Source organism: Octopus bimaculoides, chromosome 22, assembly GCF_046866305.1.
Source record: "Octopus bimaculoides isolate indiv1 chromosome 22, ASM4686630v1, whole genome shotgun sequence".
Lineage (NCBI taxonomy): Eukaryota > Metazoa > Mollusca > Cephalopoda > Octopoda > Octopodidae > Octopus > Octopus bimaculoides.
The window spans coordinates 24,691,237-24,714,577 of record NC_142949.1 but is presented as its reverse complement, the minus strand read 5'-3'; the positions used below and the strand labels follow the sequence as shown (position 1 = coordinate 24,714,577).

The 23,341-nt window shown below is 38.5% G+C and overlaps 1 protein-coding gene across 1 annotated transcript in view; it reads right to left on the bottom strand.

Annotated features, from left to right (window-relative positions):
- LOC106880038 (uncharacterized) overlaps nt 1-23,341 on the bottom strand; it is a 455,047-nt gene that overhangs the window by 118,072 nt on the left and 313,634 nt on the right. Inside the window, exons 138-150 of the mRNA XM_014929839.3 lie at nt 23,073-23,184; nt 21,306-21,417; nt 18,285-18,466; nt 16,394-16,500; nt 15,717-15,860; nt 14,237-14,423; nt 12,607-12,791; nt 11,166-11,357; nt 10,041-10,155; nt 7,613-8,248; nt 5,335-5,561; nt 3,771-3,863; nt 1,677-2,090 (exon numbers count right to left, since the gene is read on the bottom strand). Of these exons, the coding sequence (XP_014785325.3) occupies nt 1,677-2,090; nt 3,771-3,863; nt 5,335-5,561; nt 7,613-8,248; nt 10,041-10,155; nt 11,166-11,357; nt 12,607-12,791; nt 14,237-14,423; nt 15,717-15,860; nt 16,394-16,500; nt 18,285-18,466; nt 21,306-21,417; nt 23,073-23,184 (2,706 nt within the window). The remainder of the gene's footprint in view (nt 1-1,676; nt 2,091-3,770; nt 3,864-5,334; nt 5,562-7,612; nt 8,249-10,040; nt 10,156-11,165; nt 11,358-12,606; nt 12,792-14,236; nt 14,424-15,716; nt 15,861-16,393; nt 16,501-18,284; nt 18,467-21,305; nt 21,418-23,072; nt 23,185-23,341) is intronic.

Here is a 23,341-nt window from a genome sequence, read left to right as displayed (position 1 = left end):
GATTCCAACATTTTCAGTTGCATCTAAAGATTTTATTACCTTCGTGCGCTCAGGTCAGCGGATCCGTTTCAAGAAAAAGAACAAGAAACTTCCTGTGAGAAATGAAAAGTGGAACGACTATTTGGAAGTGACTGCAGATTTGCCTGGGTGCCAGGCATTCTTTCCCATCCCAGTTACGGAAAAACCTGACATTTTAATGTGGTGTGAAAGATGGAAAGTTGTAAATCTAGTCGAGTTAACGGTTCCTCATGAAGATAATATGGACGTTGCGCAGGCTCGAAAGATGGACCGTTATGTAAACCTCGAGAAATGTGAAGACGCAGGCTGGAAAGTGGAGCATTTTCCAATCGAAGTTGGATGTAGAGGATTTGTAGGACACAGTGTGAGACGACTGCTGTTATCGTTAGGCCTAACTCATCGTAAGGTAAATACCACCATGACCGATATCCAAAATACAGTGGAGAAGGCTAGCCACTGGATTTGGTTAAAAAGAGACGATGAGCGATGGCTAGAGAAATATTGAGCTTTGTTTTTAATAACCAGTTGATCTAGCAAGCGGGGCCTCATATCAGTGAGGGGGGCCAGTGCGCATTGATGCCGTTGAGAGGTAGGCCCCGAAACGGCGCACATTCTCTCCTGATGACCCCATGCACTTGCTGGCTTCCGGTATGCGGAGTTCTCGACTGGTAGCACTTGCATGTGTGAGTTGTTTGCAAGACATCAGTTGCACACAAAGAGCAATGAAAAGGAATTGCTTTGTGGAAGGACACAAATGTACCACTTGGTCCTTCTAGTCATGAGTCCAACACTTAATTGCTAAGCCATGTACCTTCATTGTGAATCTAAAGTCAGAAATTCTTTCCTTCCTGCAGCAAAGTTATTTACTGATTTTTTTTTTTTTTTATATTTCATGGACAGAGATAACCAGTTAGCAAAAAGCATTGCTAGTAAAATTTTGTAGATAGAAACTGTTTGGGACCTCTTTGGAAAGATTGTTCTTATTCTTAAATGCTGTACTTCATCTGACACTAAGTTAAACATTAGCATTAGGCACTGGGCTGGTCACTGGTTGTCTTTAGTAGCATCACTTCCAGACCAAGTAACTTCTTCCTTTCCTCCACTAGACATGGAGACCCTAAAAGAAATCATGAGTAAAGCCTTTCTTCTTTGAAACTGTTGTTGTTGTTGGCACCCCGTCGCTTACGACGTCGAGGGTTCCAGTTGATCCGATCAACGGAACAGCCCGCTCATGAAATTAACGTGCAAGTGACTGAGCACTCCACAGACACGTGTTCCCTTAACGTAGTTCTCGTGGATATTCAGCATGACACAGTGTGACAAGGCTGACCCTTTGAATTACAAGCACAACAGAAACAGGAAGAAAGAGTGAGAGAAAGTTGTGGTGGAAGAGTACAGCAGGGTTCGCCACCATCCCCTGCCGGAGCCTCGTGGAGCTTTTAGGTGTTTTCGTTCAATAAACACTCACAACGCCCGGTCTGGGAATCGAAACCGCGATCTTATGACCGCGAGTCCTCTGCCCTAACCACTGGGCCATTGCGCCTCCACTCTTTGAAACTAAACCATTGAGAACAGAAACAATAAATAAAATAGAATCTCTTCTTTATACTAATTAAAGATAATAAAAGCAAATAAATAGAAACCAATGCAAAACTTACATCTACAGAGCCAAGCGTTTTCTCCATCTCCACCGTTCCGTTAAACACAACTTGACCTGAAAGTATAACAGTTCTTTTCTGAGTTTTATCTCGTAACCCATCTAAGGTTGCCATGATAGGGATCTTCAACACTTTGTTCCAGTTAATGTCTGTTATTGTATACATGCAACCTTCATACTTTCCCTCAGAGTTAAACTGTGCACCAAACACTGCTTGGGGAATACTTTCAGTTCCACACTGAAATTCTTTGTAGCTTGCCAGCCAAGTTCTAATCTGTATAGTGCATTCAGAGGTGTTGTCATTGTTGTTGATGTTGGTGGTGGTGTTACATAATAGATATGGTGGTAAGTTGGACTGAACAGATATAAATCCAGATGGGTCACCTTCAATTACTTTCATTTTACTCTCTTTAATCTGTAACAGAAGAAAAAGAAATGAGAATAAACAACAAACACACACACACACCATGATTTAATGTCTAGAGTCCATGCTGGCATCAATAAAATGGTTTGAGGTATCAAATGCATTAAAGGACCACATCATAATTAGATGTCTGCCACATGGTTTCTCGGCGATCTTTCGGTACTAGTCCGCCATAACTTCCGGTCGTTGCGTGCACGCATACTGATTACATGATCGTATAGTGTATTTATGTGTTTAAAGTTTGAGAACTGTATGCATCTGAGGGGGAGAAGGTTTGAGTTTAGTGGGCCATTCATTGTTTTTTTCTATTTAATGTTGTCTTTTCATATTTTCAAGTCATTTAAAAACAAACGCACTATACGATAATGTAATCAGTATGCGTGCGCACAACGACCGGAAGTTATGGCGGACTAGTATCGAAAGGTCGCCAGTTTCTCTGACTGAATGCTCTTCTTTATGCCAACCTCCTAACAGAGCACATTGGGTGGTTCTTTTTTTCCATGGCACAAGCACTAGTTAAGATCTATTCATAACTTGTAAGGCTCAGAGCCTAAAACAGCCCCTATAAGTGAGTGAATATAGAAGAGAGAGTTGGGCATGATTTTAAGTGGAATGGTAGGGAACAGGAGAGAGAAAAGAAAGAGTATTAGAGTAGAAGAATACCGTCTTTCAGAGATGCTGTTCCACTTTTGAAGCACCCATGCCACTTAAAACATTGTGTGTGACCCCTTCCCTCATTACTGAAGCATGCTCAATGTCCCTGTAGGAGACTTCTGAAGTTTAATACAAAATTTCACATTGGCTCTTTGTTTCAGTTTCCTGTCCATGACAAAAATCACTGTTTACAGCATACATGTGATTACAAAAAACACAAATTTCACAGCTCACCAAATAAACACAGTGATGTCACTTGGCACACTGTCTCATGAAGATCACAGCTAGCTCTCATTGCACATGCAATCATGTGCTGCTATCTGCTGCCATACTACAGAAGTAGTCAGGGAACTTTTCAATACCACCTCATACATGCAGTTGCAGTCTCCACAATTATTGCATTTTCTTTGCTAATGATATACCTCCAGAATGTGCAGTGAAACTTCAAATATTGCCTTTGGCTAACAGGTCCATTTTCTAGTCATTGGCCCTCGTGCTGGTGGCACGTAAAAAGCACCCACTACACTCTCTGAGTGGTTGGCATTACGAAGGGCATCCAGCTGTAGAAACTCTGCCAAATCAGATTGGAGCCTGGTGTAGCCATCTGGTTTCACCAGTCCTCAGTCAAATCGTCCAACCCATGCTATCATGGAAAGCGGATGTTTATCGACGACGACGACAATAGGTAGGTAGAAATTGTGTAGAAGCTTGTATGAAGTTTATGTGTTCTAGGGAGGCCAACTTAATTCAATGTCTGGTTTAATGTCAGGACCTGGTTCTTGGACACTTAGTCAGAGTTTACTCTATTGTCTGTATTCAGACTAAATTATCCAATCAAAAGATAATGCAGTATTCTGATTAGCTGCTTCCTCCCGAAGCAAATTAGGACCCTTGGCTCCTTTGTCCTTTCTTTTCAACTGCATCAGTCTCAGAGGCCCAACTCAAATATTCACGGTTGAAACTCTTCTTACTCTGACTAAACTATAAATAAAAAGAAAAAGAAGAAAAAAAACTTACAGTAATTTCAGCAGAAAATGGTTTACTTGTTCTTTCAGGACCATAGATGAAACTGCAGTTTGATGACTTGCAAGCTTTCACTCCACATTTGATCTAGAAAATAAATACACGAGATATTTTAAATGAAATTATCTTAATTAACCAAGCATTTAGCTACAAAATACAATTATTAAAAATCATTTCAGACACCAGGGTTGTGAAACCAAAAGAACCAAAATTATTGACCCCGTAATCATAAATTCAGTTATTGATTTGTATTTTAACTGCTTACTTTAGAATTAGGGAAGTGAAGAGTTTAGTTATGGCTTCGCTCATACTTGAATGAGTAATGGCAGAAAATAGAGTTAGGCGCAGGAGTGGCTGTGTGGTAAGTAGCTTGCTTACCAACCATATGGTTCTGGGTTCATTCCCACTGCGTGGCACCTTGGGTAAGTGTCTTCTACTATAGCCTCGAGCTAACCAAAGCCTTGTGAGTGGATTTGGTAGACGGAAACTGAAAGAAGCCCGTCGTATATATGTATATATATATATATATATATATATGTATGCGTGTGTATATGTTTGTGTGTCTGTGCTTGTCCCCCCCAACATCGCTTGACAACCGATGCTGGTGTGTTTACGTCCCCGTAACTTAGCGGTTCGGCAAAAGAGATCGATAGAATAAGTACTAGGCTTCCAAAGAATAAGTCCTGGGGTCGATTTGCTCGACTAAAAAGGCGGTGCCCCAGCATGGCCACAGTCAAATGACTGAAACAAGTAAAAGAGTAAAAGATAGTCGAAAGTTAAGTGAGTAGTAGAAGATTATTGTATGGGTGGTGGTAGAAAGTGGGAGTAGCAGTTGTGGAAGAAGTGAGATACAGCTGTAAAATCAAATTCACACACAAATTGATAAACATCAATGGTAGACGAACAGAAACTGAGCTGTTATGTGAGGAGGAGGGAAGGAGGAGGAGATCAATAGTAGTATGTGTTGTTGGCATTCCGTCGCTTACGACGTCGAGGGTTCCAGTTGATCCGATCAACGGAACAGCCTGCTCGTGAAATTAACGTGCAAGTGGCTGAGCACTCCACAGACATGTGTACCCTTAACGTAGTTCTAGGGGATATTCAGCGTGACACAGTGTGGTAAGGCTGGCCCCTTTGAAATACAGGTACAACAGAAACAGGAAGTAAGAGTGAGAGAATGTTGTGGTGAAAGAGTACAGCAGGGTTTGCCACCATCCCCTGCCAGAGCCTCGTGGAGCTTTTAGGTGTTTTCGCTCAATAAACACTCACAACGCCTGGTCTGGGAATCGAAACCGCGATCCTATGACCGCGAGTCCGCTGGCCTAACGACTTGGCCATTGTGCCTCCACCAATAGTAGTATAACCTCCCACTATAAGCAGTTGTTTTATCAATGATGAAAGAAAGACAAACCCATCCTTTACTAAGATTATGAAATAAGCATCTACATTTAATATTTACAAATGAAAACTTTGTTACTTTCAAATTTCATCAATTTTTTTTTGTTAATTTAATTATACTTGTAAAAAGTTATGAAAATCAAGCTTGTTCTCTTCTCACCTTACTGCCATAAGTTAATGCGGTGAAATATTTACTTTCAATATCTGAAAAACTCTCGTTTGATCTGGGAAATTGTGAGGAGTTAACAACCATTTCATCAATGTACCAAGTGACTGTATAGCTTATGTTAGCTTCCTGCAGATATTTGAAGGAACAGCGGAAATATTGTTCAGAGATATTTATTCCATGGAATGATAGCATTGGTCTTTCTTTGAAGAATGGTGAGTCTAAAAAAAAATAATAAATATACAATTCAAAAAAACTATAGCGCACAAATAAAAATGTTAAAGATGTTTATTACATTCGTTGGTCTGAGAGGCCTAGTGAGTTGAAACACAGACCTGACAACACAAGTTCACAAAAAGAATGACCAAGGTTCAAATCCTGCTGGAGACACGATTTTGGAAAGCAGCAGGACACCTAGGGGTCATGACCTGGGTGGGCCTGGCTCCTGTAGAGTGTCACATATAAGGATCAAACTACTTGTTGGATGGGGACTCTTCCTCTGAAGATCGCTTCTGCCATGTACTCACCTTGTGGTGAGTTTCTGTCATTTTTTGAGAGTGTAGTCAATAAAATGATAAACACATTAGGTGCTGTGTGATTCCTAATTAACAACATTTAATCTGAAATATTTCTTCATCAATAAAGGGTGTATATAACACATTCATGTGCTTTTACTTCATCAGAGATAGGACTTAGCATTTTTAATTTGAGATAGTAATTTTGAGAAAAATTACTGACAGTAACAAGAAGTTATTTTACATAAATTCTAAGAAAATTTATTTATTATAGCAAAAAATATTATTATGATTAGCAATGCAATAAATTAGCAAAATGTTGGTAAATGTGTGATTTTAACACATTTGTTAATATATAGTCCATAAATTTGTTGACCTGACAATTGTAGTGTATATTTGTCAAGGATAAATATATTTGTTTTTAAAATTCGTTTGTGTAAATTATCCCTTTTGTTTTCTTTTTTTTTTATTGTCCACAAGGGGCTAAACATAGAGGGGACAAACAAATGGATTAAGTCGATTACATCGACCCCAGTGCGTAACTGGTACTTAATTTATCGACCCTGAAAGTCGACCTCGGCGGAATTTGAACTCAGAACGTAACAGCAGACGAAATACCGCTAAGCACTTCGCCCGGCGTGCTAACGTTTCTGCCAGCTCGCCGCCTTTTGTTTTCTGAGCCTGGTGTTGCCATCTGGTTTCACCAGTCCTCAGTCAAATCGTCCAATCCATGCTAGCATGGAAAGCGGACGCTAAATGATGATGATGATGATTGCAATTTGCTGAACTCTCTGAACTTGGAGGTAGAAAATTAAGTCAGAGCTCTGTTGGTGAGATGTATGTTATTGAGGTAGCACAATAATTAATATGATGATATTAGGCGATCTTTCGGAGAAAGTATATCGAAACTGAAAGTATTTGGCAATTTCTGTAAAAACTCTTATATCATTTCAGCTGAATAATCAAATCACTTATGTTTATGTATTTTTTGTGTAGGCGCAGGAGTGGCTGTGTGGTAAGTGTCTGTGGAGTGCTCAGCCACTTGCATGTTAATTTCACGAGCAGGTTGTTCCGTTGACCGGATCAACTGGAACCTTCGACGTCGTAAGTGACGGAGTGCCAACAACAACATTGAACCCATGTTTACATCCAACTCTCTCTCCCCTCATATCTTACCCACTCTTGATCCTATTGTTATGCTCTCTTCTATTCACCTTCTTGGATATGTTATCACGGGAGTATGTTCTGGTACCTCATCACTACCACATTTACTTTTTTTGTGACACCACTTCAGTTTTTGCTACTACTTTGGTCATATACTAAGCAGCCATGAATCTCCTCCACAACAAAACTCTTCTATTCCTCCCATCATTTATCAACCTCTCAACATCTCACATATAGTGAACCTTGCCATCTCACATTCTCACTCTCAGTCAATGGCCTGATTTGACATTGCAAATTAAAAGGCTACCTCACTCTCTAGAACTGGTATCAGAGAAAAATGGCACCCAGTGCACTCTGTAATGTGGTTGGCTCTAGAATAGGTATCAAGCCATAGAATCTATACCAAAAGTGTTACACTAGAGCAAGATGTAGTCCTCCAGTCTGTTGAATCCAGTTTAGATGTCTGACCAATGGCAGCATGGAAAGCAGACATAAAAGGGATGATGATAGTGATGATGATGATAATGATGATGGCATATGGGCATCAGACTATAAGAAATGACAAAGATGAAGAAGAGAGAGAAAGAATTTACCAAAATTGAGGCCATTTTCAAGGATGAATTTCTGTGTAATTCCAACGTAAGTCCATCCTTCAATAGCAATATTAGCAGGAAATTTTCGACTGAAATGGCCACCAATAATTAAATTTTGTGAATTTATAGCCCTCGTGGAAACTCGGTCAATATATTTGGTTTTATGTTCTACTTGTTTGTCATCAAAATAGAGATAAAGACCAGATTTCTCACTCCAGCTAAATAATACTTTGAAGAATTTTTTCACTGGAAACATTTTGGTTTTTATTGTCCACTGCTTGGTACTTGTACTGAGTGTGAGGAACAAAAATCCCTTGGAGATATACATGCTAACCCCATTAGATGTTGGTTCAGTTCCACCGTTTCCAAAAATGAACATGCCTTCTGTAACATTGAAAATGAATAAGTTGAAATGAACTGTCATTCCAAGTGGACATTGATCCAAAGAACTGAAGCATGGAAGATTTCTGCCCATGTCAATGAAATTATCGATTCCATTCAGTACAACTGCGTTTCCTTTGTAGGGACCTTTCTTCAATTTGACAGTGCCAAATGCTTTAAGTTTTCCATTCAAAGTTATGAGATTATCACCTTCAATTCTTAGAATAGAGTAATGCCTCACAATAATGTCTTGGTCTGAAAGCAGAACAACATAACTAATTAGTTATAACTATAAATTAATCATGAAACAATCAATCATAAGTAGAAACAAATTAATCACCAGGCAATTAGTCATAATTAGTAAATAATAGGTAACAAGGTAATGCTTCCATATTTTTCTAATAGTTACCATAGTTAGTTTTATGAGTCACCAGTAACTTATTGTGGAGGGGCAATGGCCCAGTGGTTAGGGCAGCGAACTCGCGGTCATAGGATCGCGGTTTCGATTCCCAGACCGGGCGTTGTGAGTGTTTATTGAGCGAAAACACCTAAAGCTCCACGAGGCTCCGGCAGGGGATGGTGGCGAACCCTGCTGTACTCTTTCACCACAACTTTCTCTCACTCTTACTTCCTGTTTCTGTTGTGCCTGTAATTCAAAGGGTCAGCCTTGTCACACACTGTGTCACACTGAATATCTCTGAGAACTACGTTAAGGGTACACGCATCTGTGGAGTGCTCAGCCACTTGCACGTTAATTTCACGAGCAGGCTATTCCATTGAATGGATCAATTGGAACCCTTGACGTCGTAAGCGACAGAGTGCCAACAACAACAGTAACTTATTCAACCAATATACGAGATAGTGACACCACCTGTGACACCAACCTGACTATTTTTTTAGAATGTTTCTATAGAAATACAATGCCTTTATTTCAATTAATTTTGAAGGTAATGAAGAATTTAGGAACATAACTTTGCCATCGTTACTCTATGTAACACGATTTTTGTCCTTGGGTAGCAACTTTTATTTGCGATTTGCTTACCCCTAAGAAGTATGAAAAACAGCTAATATATCCTTCAAACATTGTTTTTGTTACATTTATTCAAACTCCAATGAATTCCTCTCAGCACATGGCTATGATGCTCCCCCACTCCTCCGGCTCATGATCAGAGATGCACATATTGTCAGCCACTAAGGGATATGCTCAAGTGGTTAAGATCAAGTGACTGACAAGCAAATCTTGTAGTATTGAGCAGAATATATGCTATAATGATATTTCTGCTTCAGCAAATCAACACTGAATCTGTCTAAAATGTACTGAAAAATAGGCCAGTTTCAAAACATTGATGTCCAAGTCATAAAAGCAAAAAATTTGAAGAGAATAGTAGTCATTTCCCTTGATTTCTTGATAGAAGCAAATAGGAAATAACACTCACTGACCAATGACAAAATAAATAAAGATTATTTTTACACAGTATTAGCATTATTAAGCTGGTGTTTGGAACATAAAATAATGTTTTGATGGAAGGTTTTTACTTTTAAACAGGAAGTTTGATTCATAAAAAGTGTCATGAATGTTGCTATCAAAAGAGTTAACTCTCACTGATGTGTGACACATTAGATGTGACACAGAGATTAATGATACATTAACTTGACTCGTTAATCAAGGACAAACTGACATGTAACACATTGAACTGTTATACAGTAACATGTGACAAAAATATTAGCTTATGGGACATTAACTTATAAAACACAATGTAACAAATGGACAAATGATATATTAGAGAGTGACAGAGATACAGTGTAACATGTTAATCAAAGTTACAGTGATTAATTTGGCACATTATGAAATGCTTTGAACCATCAAAGATGACTGTATCCTGTTGTACAACCTGCTTTAAATAGCAACCAATTCTCCTTAAAGAGGAACAGACACATTGGAAGATGTAGTTGTTGATGAACAAAAAGTCAGGGTTGATGAACAGCTTGGGTAACAATTCCACTCAATTGGGGCTGACCTAGGGCTAAATAGCAATGAAATACTTACACTGAAGTACAGACCAACTGGATGGATTCTTTGATGAAATACAGACTTGTGAAGTGTCTTCTGGATTTATTGCGCCATTAGGGAAACAAACACCTCCAATGGTACACACATCAGCCTGAAAGGAGATACAAGAATACTATGTGAAAAACTGATACCAACAACAATTGACTGACCTACTAGAAATAGCATCTAATTATTCCCTAAACCACATCATACCATCTTAAAATAAGATGATACCAAAATCTGCATTAGATTGCTCTATTGCCTGGCCATGATCTTATGAACCAGCCCAGGATTTCTGAGACTGATAGAAAGGAAAGGAAGTTAACCTTACACTAGATACATGGCTCAAATGCCACAAAATGAGCTCCACTGAAGACCATCCAAGGATAAAGTGGTGTTAAAAGAATTAAGGCAGTGTTGGATACAAGATATCTGAAACACTTTTGAACATGGATCAACTCAGTGGTGAATTTAGTGGACTAAGGCTTTTCTACTGGTATGACTGCTTGTAAAAGACCTGTGACAATGACAGAAACATTATCTCCTTGGCTGACAGCCCCTTAGAGTTTGAGACTTTAGGCTTCAATTTGCCAAACCTATAGGTAATTCAGGCACTGAATTTAATCACTGAGGGTTAACTGATCAGGAGATAGATCACTGAACCAAATAATAGCTACTAAGGGTTTAACTTATTCAACTGAATAAGAAAAAAAAATTGACTGAATGCATCATATCATGTAATTTTAAGTTGTTCTCTCAGAGATGATTAGCCTCAAGAAAATGTTTTTGTCAGAAATGGATATAAATAGTTGTATAAAGCCTTAATACATTATTGAGATAAGCTCAATATGCTTGCAACAGATCTCTAGAAACTGCACTCAATTCTCAGATCGTAGACTGTTTCTTGGAAAACAAAAGTACTTTGAATACTGTAGTCTGAGGTATTCAATGCCTACATTTTAAGATATGATGATTATGGCTGGAATGCCTTTGACCATGGGTTTGACCATGGGTTTGATCATGGGTTTGAACTAGGCTTAAACAACAGACAGACGAATAGACATATAGACAGACAGATAGAGGTAGGTGTAGTGCTATAAACAAAGTTATTCTTTAACTTACACGAGGAGTGCACTTATCATTGTTACAATCTTCACACAGTGGGTTGTAATGTTTAACTGTGATGCTAACACTCCAGATACCATTACTATTGCTGATGGAAACATTCTGAGTTCCTTTCTGGGGTACTGGACACATGATCTGTTCAGAACTGATATAACTAGCTTTCAGGTAAAAGATTTGGGAATTTTCTTTCTGAAAACAGAGAGAGAAAAAAACAAAAAAAAAAAACAAATTAATATAAATAAAATTTAAGCAGAAGGAAATATATTTGAGATGACACCATCAAATCCTAACAAAAACTGGACAAATTCTGTTGAGTCAACTGCCATCCAACAGATGGGAATGAAAGATCCTTAGTCTTTGTTCAGACATTTGTCAAAGAGAAGGTAATCTCTGATGTTACACCTGCAATTTCGTTTGCATCAAATGATGTAGACTAAGTTCTTCACTTTTAACAAATGCATATTTTATATAGAGTGTAGGAATGACCCTGTATAAGACTTTTTCTCCCTTTAAAAAACTTTCAGGCTGAGTTCTCACTTGATTTTTAACATCTATATTAAGTATGAGTTACTATGGCTGACCAGAGTTGAAAAAAAGTAAAACACTCTATGAAAAACCTCATGATGGAAAGAAGGCATGTGTTCGTGAGAACGGTAGCTCTGTGAACGTCTGTTGCAAGAGATGCCCATTAGTGTCACATCTGTGCAAAAGAGTGTTGGCCCCCACCAACAGGACTGAAAAAGTCACACTCATATGGCTTTATGAGAACAATCAAACAATTGCTTGAAATCAAGTTGCAGCCCTCGTGAATATATACATGTGTGTGTGTGTGTGTATACACACACACACACATATATATATATATATTTTTTTTTTCTAGAAAACTATGTAATCGTTACCATTATAGCAAGAGATTTCACCACAAAAGGTCTAAATTAGACTCCTTAAGGATTGTTCTCCTTGGTTATATATCCAAAGTTTTAAATTTAAAAGAGAGTTTTGATGCTGATATCCATTATTATTATTTCAATAATAATGGATATTAGCGTCAAAACTCTCTTTTAAATTTAAAATTTTATATATATATATATATATATATATATATATATACACGAACAGGTGTATTAGACTCAGGAAGAATGGAAAAGTCTTTAGTATTTTGAGCCTACGCTCTTCGATGGAAAGGGATGAGAAAAAAAAATTGTGAGAGAAAGAAAAAAAAAAAAACGGAGAAATGCACACACACACACACACACACACACACACACACACACATAACCTTGGTAGTCAAAGCTGGAAATTTTCTTAATAGGTCTGCTTCCATCAAGTCAGGCCTGGGACTAAACAACTCATGATGAAGATGATGATGATAAGAATTTTTAGTTTTGTTTTTGCATAAAAGATTAAAAAAAAGAATAACTCAAAACATGCTGCTTACATTTTCTCTGATTGAGCAAGTAAGATTGGGACCTTCAATAAAACCACTTCCAGTTACTACCAGGTCCCTTATTTTGTTCAAAACTTGGATCTTTCTGATGAAGTATGTTGTCTCAATAGTTGGTGGTTTGACAATACTGATGGAACAGTCAACACCATCAAATAGTTGGTTACACAGGCAAACACCTGAAATAAACAGAAACATAAGATTTAAAGAATGACTGACTAATTCATTTTAAGTACCACTGTTTCTGATAAGAAGTAGGCTTCTATTTTTTAAGGACTCAGAAACTGAGAGAAGTGGGGATGTTAACCTTAAACTAAGAGTAGTCTGGTCTAAATGTCTGCAACAGAATGAACTTTACTAACGGCATCCAAGGACTGTTTGGTGTGGGGTGAAATTGGGCAACAGATTAATCCAGACACCTAGCAACTCAGAATTGAAAGAGACAGAACAAGTACTTAAGGAATCTCATCTGAAGTTCAAACAATTCTGTCTATCCACTGTCAAAAAAAAAAACAAAAAAAAAAACAATATATGAACAAAAAACATAGAAGCTATACCTGGACCCTCAGCATGATTTTGGAGAATGTCAGCTTTGCTTATTGTCATTATTATTATTATCAAACATATAAAGGTGCATAATCTAGTGGTTAGAGTGTTGTAGTCATGATTGCAAGGTTGTGGTTTCTATTCTCAGACTGGCACTGCCGTATGTTCTTGAACAAAATATTTCATTTGCTGTTGCTCTGGTCCACTGAACTGTAAATTGCTAATTCTGCAATGTACTGGTATTCTATTCCCCCAAAAATGTTGGTCTGCTTGCTTAATTAGCAATGTGGAATGATTAAAAAACTACAACAATGTGAGGAAGAACATTATAGGTAGTTACATTCTTGAGTCAAACCAACTCATAAGGGCTGGTTTCCCAGTTTCTATGGCATATAGATTCCCCACATGGATGGGACACCAGTCCATTACAGGATTACTCATTTTTGCCAGCTGAGTGGACTGGAGCAATGTGAAATGAAGTGTTTTACTCAAGAACACAATGCATCGCCAGGTCCAGGAATTGAAACCACAGTCATGAGGCCAACACCCTAACCACTAAGCCACACACCTCCACTTAGAAGAACACTATGACTAGAGGTGTATAACATCGTCTAATAGTCTGACTGTTACAGTAAAACAGTGATTATCAAATATGGTGATCAGCCAAAAGCAGTAGAGCAGCAGGCTAAATGATTTATAATCTTTAGTTTCAGCTCTCTGTCAGTTGTCATTTTACTGGGTCCACTTAGCCTTTAATCCTTTGTGTAGTCAATAAAAGGAGACAGTAAGGTTAAAGAGTCTCCAATGGAATGATAGAATAGAAACTAGTGGTGGCCTGTGTCAATAAATATTGAGTGTACAGAGAGGAATTAGTTAGTTTGCTGTGAGAAAAGAAGAGAGATCTTGTGTTTTGGACAAGGCTCTTCATTAGAAAACAATAAAATATATTTACTGCAGATGTCATCATAGACTTTGATCCACTTCTGACCCTCATAATTACACAAGAAATATTTTTAACCTTTCAGTCGTGGTTAGATTCATTTATAAACAGTATCTAAACTATTGAACTATTGCTTACCTTTCTCACAGGTACCCTGGTTACTACAGTCATTCAAACAAAGTGCATCAGTTATATTTGAAGGAAACTCAGGTAGTTCACCAGCTTCAGGAACTATCCACTCAGTAATGTTGGTCTTTATTTGAGTGAGACAAGTTTCTTCAAGGTTGCTTAGTGCTGCTAATGTCCACATCACATTTCCAGTTAACTGTTAAAGTAAAAGAATAAAAAAATAAGATAAAAGTGATACGTTTATGTATTCAGCTATTAATTGGCTCACTATGGTATTCCTTAACCCATTCATAGCCATATTTCTGTTGAATTACAATGTCTATGTTCAAGTAATTTTGTAAATAATGAAGAATTTTGTAAGAAAACTTTGTCATCATTCCACTGGTGTTTGGAACATAAATATATTTTGATGGAAGGTTTAATCACTTTGAAACAGGAAATCTATATAATAGAACCAGAGGCAGTTTCAGGTAAGTTAATATCAAAAGGGTTAAACTCTTGTCCCAAACACAGAAGCTATTGTTCTTGACAGCAATTATTTACTATTTTAATTTTATATCAGGTAAACAATAACATGTTGGTTTCAGATACCTGAAGGGTTAATCACTAGTACACTGCATTAGTAAGAACAAACACTTCACAAGGTTTTTTTATATGAAAGAACTGATGTATTAGTTTTCTTGCCAATATTTATATCTTTTATAGATATACCTCAGGTGAAGATAAACACAGTCAGTCAGTCTGTCTGTGTGTCCATTACATCCCCTCACACCATTTAGTTTGTTTCTGTTTACTTGCTGTTGTTGTTGTTGTTTGGTCCTCATGTCATCATCCTTGACTAAGCAGGCATTCTAGCCTGGCCCCTCGATCCTTCTCTTGGATATTTTGTATCAAAGACCACATTAGCCACTCTTTCCTCCCTGTCTACTTCCTTTCAATACTCTAAGATAAAATTTAAGGAAGATTTAGCAGCTATTTCTAACAGGTCAAGCAACCATGTAGAGGCACACTCATTATCTGTTGTTGTTGTTGAATTTCTGGTCAACTGTGTTCAAATAGACCCATTATCAAAGGTATTCCAACTGTGGCCATCTGTTATTTTATAGGGGTTTGTAAGACTAGATCTAATGAGTCCTCCTTTTATTTAAGATAGCAGTATGGTTAGAGGGCGATTTGGTTGCTCTTTTTTGCAGATTGAACAACTATGTAGAGGCTCCTTCATTTTCTACAGAGTCCTGGTGGTGGTAGTCATAGCCAAGTAAGGTGAAGGCAATTGAGTTATAATATGAAAGTTGATAAATGCCTGACAATAAAATAACTTTTCAATTTATGTAACATCCTTCATTCTATACTTACAATAAATGCTAATCAATTAACAATAATTAAAATGATTGTGGATTGGTGGAATGAAAGAATAATATGTTATTTGACTGATTGAAACATTTAAGTCTTTAGTCAACACAGACATATCTTGAAGATTATGATTTACCATTAGATCTTGACTGCAGAAGTAAATAATCTCAGTGTAGTTTATATTTGCAACGGATTTGCACTGTTTTCCTATTTTAGAATTTTTAATATGTTCAGAACATTTCTTCATACTCTCTGCTTCAGTAAGATTTGACTGGAATTCCTGAGGGAGAAATTAAAATAGGAGTTTAATTAATATTTGTACAATAGAGTAAAAATTATCAAATGAATATTACTATTGACACCAATCATTCTGCAAGTTTACATGAATTAAATTTATCTTTCAAGATTTTTAAAGCAAATTAATTTCATTCACTTAAAAAAAAAAAAAACAAGCTTATAGTATACAGTGCTCAAGTTTTCTACAACTCATCTGGTAAAAGGGAAAAGAAGGGAGAGAAAGCAGCAATAAGTGAAGTAAATAAAAACAGCAATGATAACTAAAAGTAAAAGTACAACAAACAGAATAAAAGATAGAAAAAGGTAACATAACAAGAAAACAGGATTTCCAAAATAGGAGGCAGGACAACTATATAGGGAAATTTAGGGCAACTAGGATACGACTCAATAGACAAAAGTCTTCTCCCAGTTATTGTTGCAGCCACGTTTCGTTGTATAAAACTGAGAGAAACCCCTAACAGAGAAACAAAAAAAAAACATCAAAAACTCAAAAGAAAATAACAAAATATGATTTACCTCTGCTACATAGGTGCTGTTGTATTCAAATATTATCTGTGGTTTATTAGTTAAACATTTCTGTGGTGTCTCTGCAATCTTCAGTAAGGTTTCAGTGATGTCCAATCCTAATAAAAGGTTAGATGTTAAATATTTCAGCTGTCAAATATTTTATGCGTGTGTGCAAATATATATATATATATAACAAAAAATATTTCAAGGATGAAGATTTTATATTTTCATTAATGCATTGCTACATATGTTTCGCCATGACATGTATTTTTATGGGATCACCTCACTACATCGATAGGATATCAATAAATATTACTTATAATATCCATGTACTCGATGGGAAACCATTAATTTGACTGGAAATGATTCATGGTGGCCAGCAACAAGCAACATAGGGACTTTTATGAGCGCACTGCTAGGTATCTGCCATTTACAAAATACAAAGATATATATATCAGAAGTAAAATGGATTAATAAATTCAGGCAGCTATCAAAAAAGCACTCAGTATTAAGCGAACTTGATTAACTATGTCAAATAATCAGATACCATTAAATTCAAATAGAATTAACATCCATTAACTAAGATATCTCTTAGAAGAATTTCAAGAAATCTATAGTATATGATAACATGAACAATATTGGAAAATAATCACATCTTTAATCGAGGTAACTTTTGTCTATATCTAAATATGCTGGCCCAATAGGAATAGTCATCAGTAATATAAGGTGTAACCATCAACTAAAGATGTGGTTTACTCCATTCTTGTTTATGCACACATACACACAAGCATACATACACACACACACATGCACGCATGCACACACGCACCCAACAACAACCTCTTGTTCTGGCAGATGCATTTATTCAAACTCACAAATACCAGGTTTCCTTGGATACTAAATTTTATTTTTTTGTTTATTTATCGGTAGAAAGGTAAAATTTTATATAAATTTGAAAAAAAAAGTGTGAGCATATAAGATGAGGTTTATAGATTTAGAAACTCGACTATAGCGAGAGACTTAAAGTAGAGGACATGGAGGAAAAGGGAATAACTGTAAGGAGAGTGAGAACGGGGGAGAGGGAGAAAGGAGGAGAGAGAGAATGGGGGAGGAGAGAGAAACAGAGTGGTAAACAATAAGAGGTGAAGGCGCAATGGCCCAGTGGTTAGGGCAGCAGACTCGCGGTCAGAGGATCGTGGTTTAGATTCCCAGACTGGGTGTTGTGAGTGTTTATTGAGCGAAAACACCTAAAGCTCCATGAGGCTCTGGCAGGGGGTGGTGGCGACCCCTGTTGTACTCTTATGCCCCAACTTTCTCTCAGTCTTTCTTCCTGTTTCTTGAGTAACGCTGCGATGGACTGGCATCCCGTCCAGCTGGGGGGGGGGAGGAACACATACACCATAGAAACTGGGAAACAGGGCCCATGAGCCTGGCTAGACTTTAGAAGGGTGCATATATAGAAAATAAAAACAAAGAGAGAGAGGATAGAGAAAGGGAGGGGTGAGAGGGAGAGATAGATAAAGAGAGAGAGAGAGGGAGAGAGAGAGAAAGCCTGGCAAAAGTCGACCTATTTCATTGTGGGTGTAGATAATGAAGATAATGAAAATTAATGGACCATTTTGTGTTGTGTAGAAAGTCCTCCATTTAACAAAATGCTTCGTTCGGAAATAAAAGCTTGGTAATTGGATTGGCACGTGGCCTCAGAACTTTGGCTCAATACATCTCATCCAACTCATACCAGCAAGGAAAAGGTAAACATAAAAATAATAATGACAACGATGATTGCAGTAGTGGTGATGGTGATGGTGATGATAATGACAATAGTAATGATGATGGTGGTGGTGGTGGTAATGATGATGGTGATGAAGAGGACAATGATAACAATAATTGTGGTACCAACCCAAGAATTTCTTCTGTTTCTTTCCTTTCTGAACTGCTACTGGTGCATTACAGTTTATGACATCAAAGTTGGGACCACACACTTCTGGTTTGTTTTGTACACACTGGCAGTACCGTTGACCATATTCTTTAGAATTTGCAGTTGGACAATATCCATTGTAAAGAGAATCTTTCTGTTCAACTCTGGAGGAAAGAAAAAAAAATAAAATAAAAACATTAAACCATTTGTTGTTCTATTGTTTTTGATTGATTTAAAAAAAAAAAAAATTTTTAATGGCTTAACAAGCAATGGAACGGTTGCAGCCAAACCATTTTCAGGAAGAAGTGAGGGAGTTATTCACAGATGAGAGAACAGACTGGAATGTGTGCATTAATATCATGTTAATGACACTACTGGACACTCGGGTGCCTTTAACAGAGGCCATTCTCTTGCAAGTCATCATCATCATTTAACGTCCATTTTCCATGCTGGCATGGGTTGGACGGTTTGACTGGAAACTGGTAAGCTGGGGAGCTGCATCAGGTTTCAATCTGATTTGACGTGGTTTTTATGGCTGGATGCCCTTCCTAATGCCAACTCCTGCAAGAGTGTAGTGGGTGTTTTTTATGTGCCACCGGCACAGGTGCCAGTTATGTAACACTGGCATCAGCCATGACTACAATTTCACTTGGCTTGACAGGTCTTCTCAAGCATGGTATATCACCAAACGTCTTGGTCACTTGTCACTGTTTCCATGTGGCCCACTCTTCTTTTTCATTAGGTGCAGGTGTAGCTGTGTGGTAAGTAGCTTGCTTACCAACCACATGGTTCCAGGTTCATTCTCACTGTGTGGCACCTTAGGCAAGTGTCTTCTACTATAGCCTTGGGCCGACCAAAGCCTTGTGAGTGGATTTGGTAGGTGGAAACTGAAAGACGCCCGTCATATATATATATATATATATATGTATATATATATATCATCATCATCATCGTTTAACGTCCGCTTTCCATGCTAGCATGGGTTGGACGATTTGACTGAGGACTGGTGAAACCGGATGGCAACACCAGGCTCCAGTCTGATTTGGCAGAGTTTCTACAGCTGGATGCCCTTCCTAACGCCAACCACTCAGAGAGTGTAGTGGGTGCTTTTACGTGTCACCCGCACGAAAACGGCCACGCTCGAAATGGTGTCTTTTATGTGCCACCCGCACAAGCCAGTCCAGGGGCACTGGCAACGATCTCGCTCGAAAATCCTACAGGAGCCAGTCAGGCGGTACTGGCAACGGCCACGCTCAAAATGGTGCATCTCATGTGCCACCCGCACAAGAACCAGTCCAGGGGCACTGGCAACGATCTTACTTGGCTTGCCGGGTCTTCTCACGCACAGCCCATTTCCAAAGGTCTCGGTCCGTAGTCATCGCCTCGGTGAGGCCCAATGTACGAAGGTCTTGCCTCACCACCTCAGCCCAGGTCTTCCTGGGCCTACCTCTTCCACGGGTTCCCTCAACTGTTAGGGTGTGGCACTTTTTCACGCAGCTATCCTCCTCCATTCTCACCACATGTCCATACCAGCGCAATCGTCTCTCTTGCACGCCACAACTGATGCTTCTAATGTTCAGCTTTTCTCTCAAGATACTTACACTCTGACGGGTATTCACATTGACATTACACATCCAACGGAGCATACTGGCTTCATTCCTTGCGAGCTTACGTATGTCCTCAGCAGTTACAGCCCATGTTTCACTGCCATGTAGCATGGTTGTTCGTACGCATGCGTCATACAGTCTGCCTTTTACTCTGAGTGAGAGTCCCTTTGTCGCCAGCAGGGGTAAGAGCTCTCTAAACTTTGCCCAGGCTATTCTTATTCTAGCAGCTACACTTTCAGCGCACCCACCCCCACTACTAACTTGGTCGCCCAGATAGCGGAAGCTATCGACTACCTCTAGTTTTTCACCCTGGAATGAGATAGAAGTTGTTTCCTGTTTGTTTGCAGTCTTTATTGCACCTGAACATCTGCCACAAACAAAAACTAACTTGCTAGTTAACCTGCCTTTGATGTTGCTGCACCTCTTATGTGTCCATAGCTTGCACCGGGTACATCTTATAGAGTTACTACCTACTCCTTTTCTACATACTGAGCAGGGCCATCTACCTGAAGGGGTTTGTGTTTTATCTACCTTCCTACTTATTAGGATTTTGGTTTTAGCTAGGTTGACTCTAAGGCCCTTCAATTCTAGACCTTGCTTCCACACCTGAAACTTCTCCTCTAGTTCTGATAGTGACTCCGCAATTAGGGCAAGGTCATCAGCATAGAGGAGCTCCCAGGGGCAACCTGTCTTGAACTCCTCTGTGATTGCCTGGAGGACTATGGTAAATAATAGGGGGCTGAGGACGGAACCTTGGTGGACCCCTACCTCTACCCGGAATTCATTGCTGTACTCATTTCCAACCCTCACCTTACTGGCCGCATCTCTGTACATGGCTCGCACAGCTCTCACTAGCCATTCTTCTATCCCAAGTTTCCTCATTGACCACCAGATAAGGGATCGGGGGACCCTGTCAAAGGCTTTCTCCATGTCAACGAAAGCCAGGTACAGAGGTTTATCCTTGGCTAGGTATTTCTCTTGCAACTGTCTCACTATATATATGTGTGTGTGTGTGTATATATATATATATATATATATATATATATATGTGTGTGTTTGTATATATATATATATATATATATATGTGTGTGTGTGCATATATATATATATATATAATGTATGTGTGTGTATATGTTTGTGTGTCTGTGTTTGTACCCCACCATCGCTTGACAACCGATGCTGGTGTTTTGATGTCCCCGTAACTTAGCGGTTCGGCAAAAAGAGACCGATAAAATAAGTACTAGGCGTCCAAAGAATAAGTCCTGGGGTCGATTTGCTCGACTAAAGGTGGTGCTCCAGCATGGCCGCAGTCAAATGACTGAAACACAGAAAAGAGTTGTGTGTTGTGTGCCTTTCTTTCAAGGGGAAAAAACTTTAAAATGCCAAAACATCTTACCTCCAACTCAGAGAAAATGGATCTGCTTTCTTTTTCTTGATTACAGTATATAAGGTGCCATTTGACATTAATAGGTCATTCTTCTTGTTTCCATCATATGTTCCACACAAACCTGAAAAAAATCAAGCCAAAGCCATTTCTTTGTGATATTTTTACCCTTTCTGATTAAAAAAAGAAAAACAAAAATATTTGATAGCAATTCTAGATGTTAGCACAGAGACAAAATTTGGAGGACAAGAGGTAACATTGAGTTGAATTAATCTACACCATAACTTGATGGGGCTCATTTTACCAAACCTGAGCATATGAAAGGCAAAGTTAATCTCAGCAGGAATCGAACTTGAAAGATTAAATAGACTTTTTCACTCTAGGCACAAAACCTGAAATTTTGGGGGAGGGGGCCAGTCGATTACATGCTGTACTGCGTGGCAATCACGCCAGAAGCTCCAATATGAACATTTCAGAGTGTTTGGGTGCCAATCTGAGGACAGTGCAATCTGAGAACATGTACAGAGAGAGATACAAATCAAACATCAAGTTAACATCATGGTGTTTGGAGTGATTACTAGTGATGACAATGCTATGCCTTTATTCATCTTCCCACATGGCTCCAGACTCAACATGGAAGCCTACATGAAGTGTCTGGAAGAGCTAGTACTGCCCTGGGTAAAAAGGGTGGCTGCTGGAAGACCCTATGTCTGGCAACAGGATACTGCACCATGCCATACGAATCGGGGAACCTAGTCATGGCTGTCAGACAATTTCTGTGACCAAATCACTCCTAACATCTGGCCACCTAATTCCTAAACTGAAACCCCGTTGATTATTATGTATGGGGCGCAGCTGAGCGAGAGACCAGCAAAACTCTTTGTAACAGCAAAGATGAACTGGGGCAAGAATTATGACAGTATTCACTGACTTAAAACAAGGAGACCATCCAGAAGTGTTGCAGGAGATTCCAAAGTAGTCTGGAGGTTGTGGTTGGCTTGTAAGAAATTTATATCAACAATTTCATTGTGCACAGAATTTCGTACAAAATAAATAAATGACATTAATAATAATAATAATCCTTTCTACTAAAGGCACAAGGCCTGAAATTTTGGGGCATGGGACTAGTCAATTACATGGACCCCAGTGTTTCACTGATACTTGATTTATTGACCCCAAAAGGATGAAAGGCAAATCGACCTCAGCGGAATTTGAGCTTGGAATGTTGCAACAGGTGAAATACCACTAAGCACTCTGTCCCACATGCTAATGATTTTGCCAGCTTGCCACCTTAATTAACTAATTAAGTTATAATAACATTAATAACGTCATCATCATCATCATCGTCGTTTAACATCCGCTTTCCATGCTAGCATGGGTTGGACCAGGAGGCAGCATCAGGCTCCAATCTGATTTGGCAGACAATGATAATAATAATAGTAATAATAATAATAATAATAATGGTTACAAATTTTGCCACTAGGGCAGCCATTTTGGGTGACAGGATGAGTAAATTACATCGACCCCCCCCCCCCCCCCCCAGCATTTCACTGTTACTTAATTTATCAACCCTGAAAGGGTGAAGGGCAAAGTCGACCTTGGCGAAATTTGAACTCAGAATGTAGTGGCAGACAAAATACTGCAAAGCATTTCACCTGGCGTGCTAATGGTTCTGTCAGTTCACCACCTTAATTAATTAATTAATTAATTATTTAATTGATTAAATAATAATGATAATAATAATAATAAGAAGAAATTGTATAAAAGTTAGACTTTTACCTTCAGTATTGTTGAAGTCAACAGCTGATGGTTTTATCTGGAGATTAAGGAAACTGCCTAAACGACTAGAGCTTTGTCGGATGTTGACAACCATCCCAGTTGGAAGGTGGACCTTAAAAATACAACAAAAAATAACATACAAAAGAATATGCGAAGAGAGAGAGAGAGAGAGAGAGAGGAGTGTAATCTCTATTACATATACAGCTTAGGTGGACTGGACTATTTAAAATTTAAGCTTGTTGGTATCTGAGATGCAGACTGTTGATAAC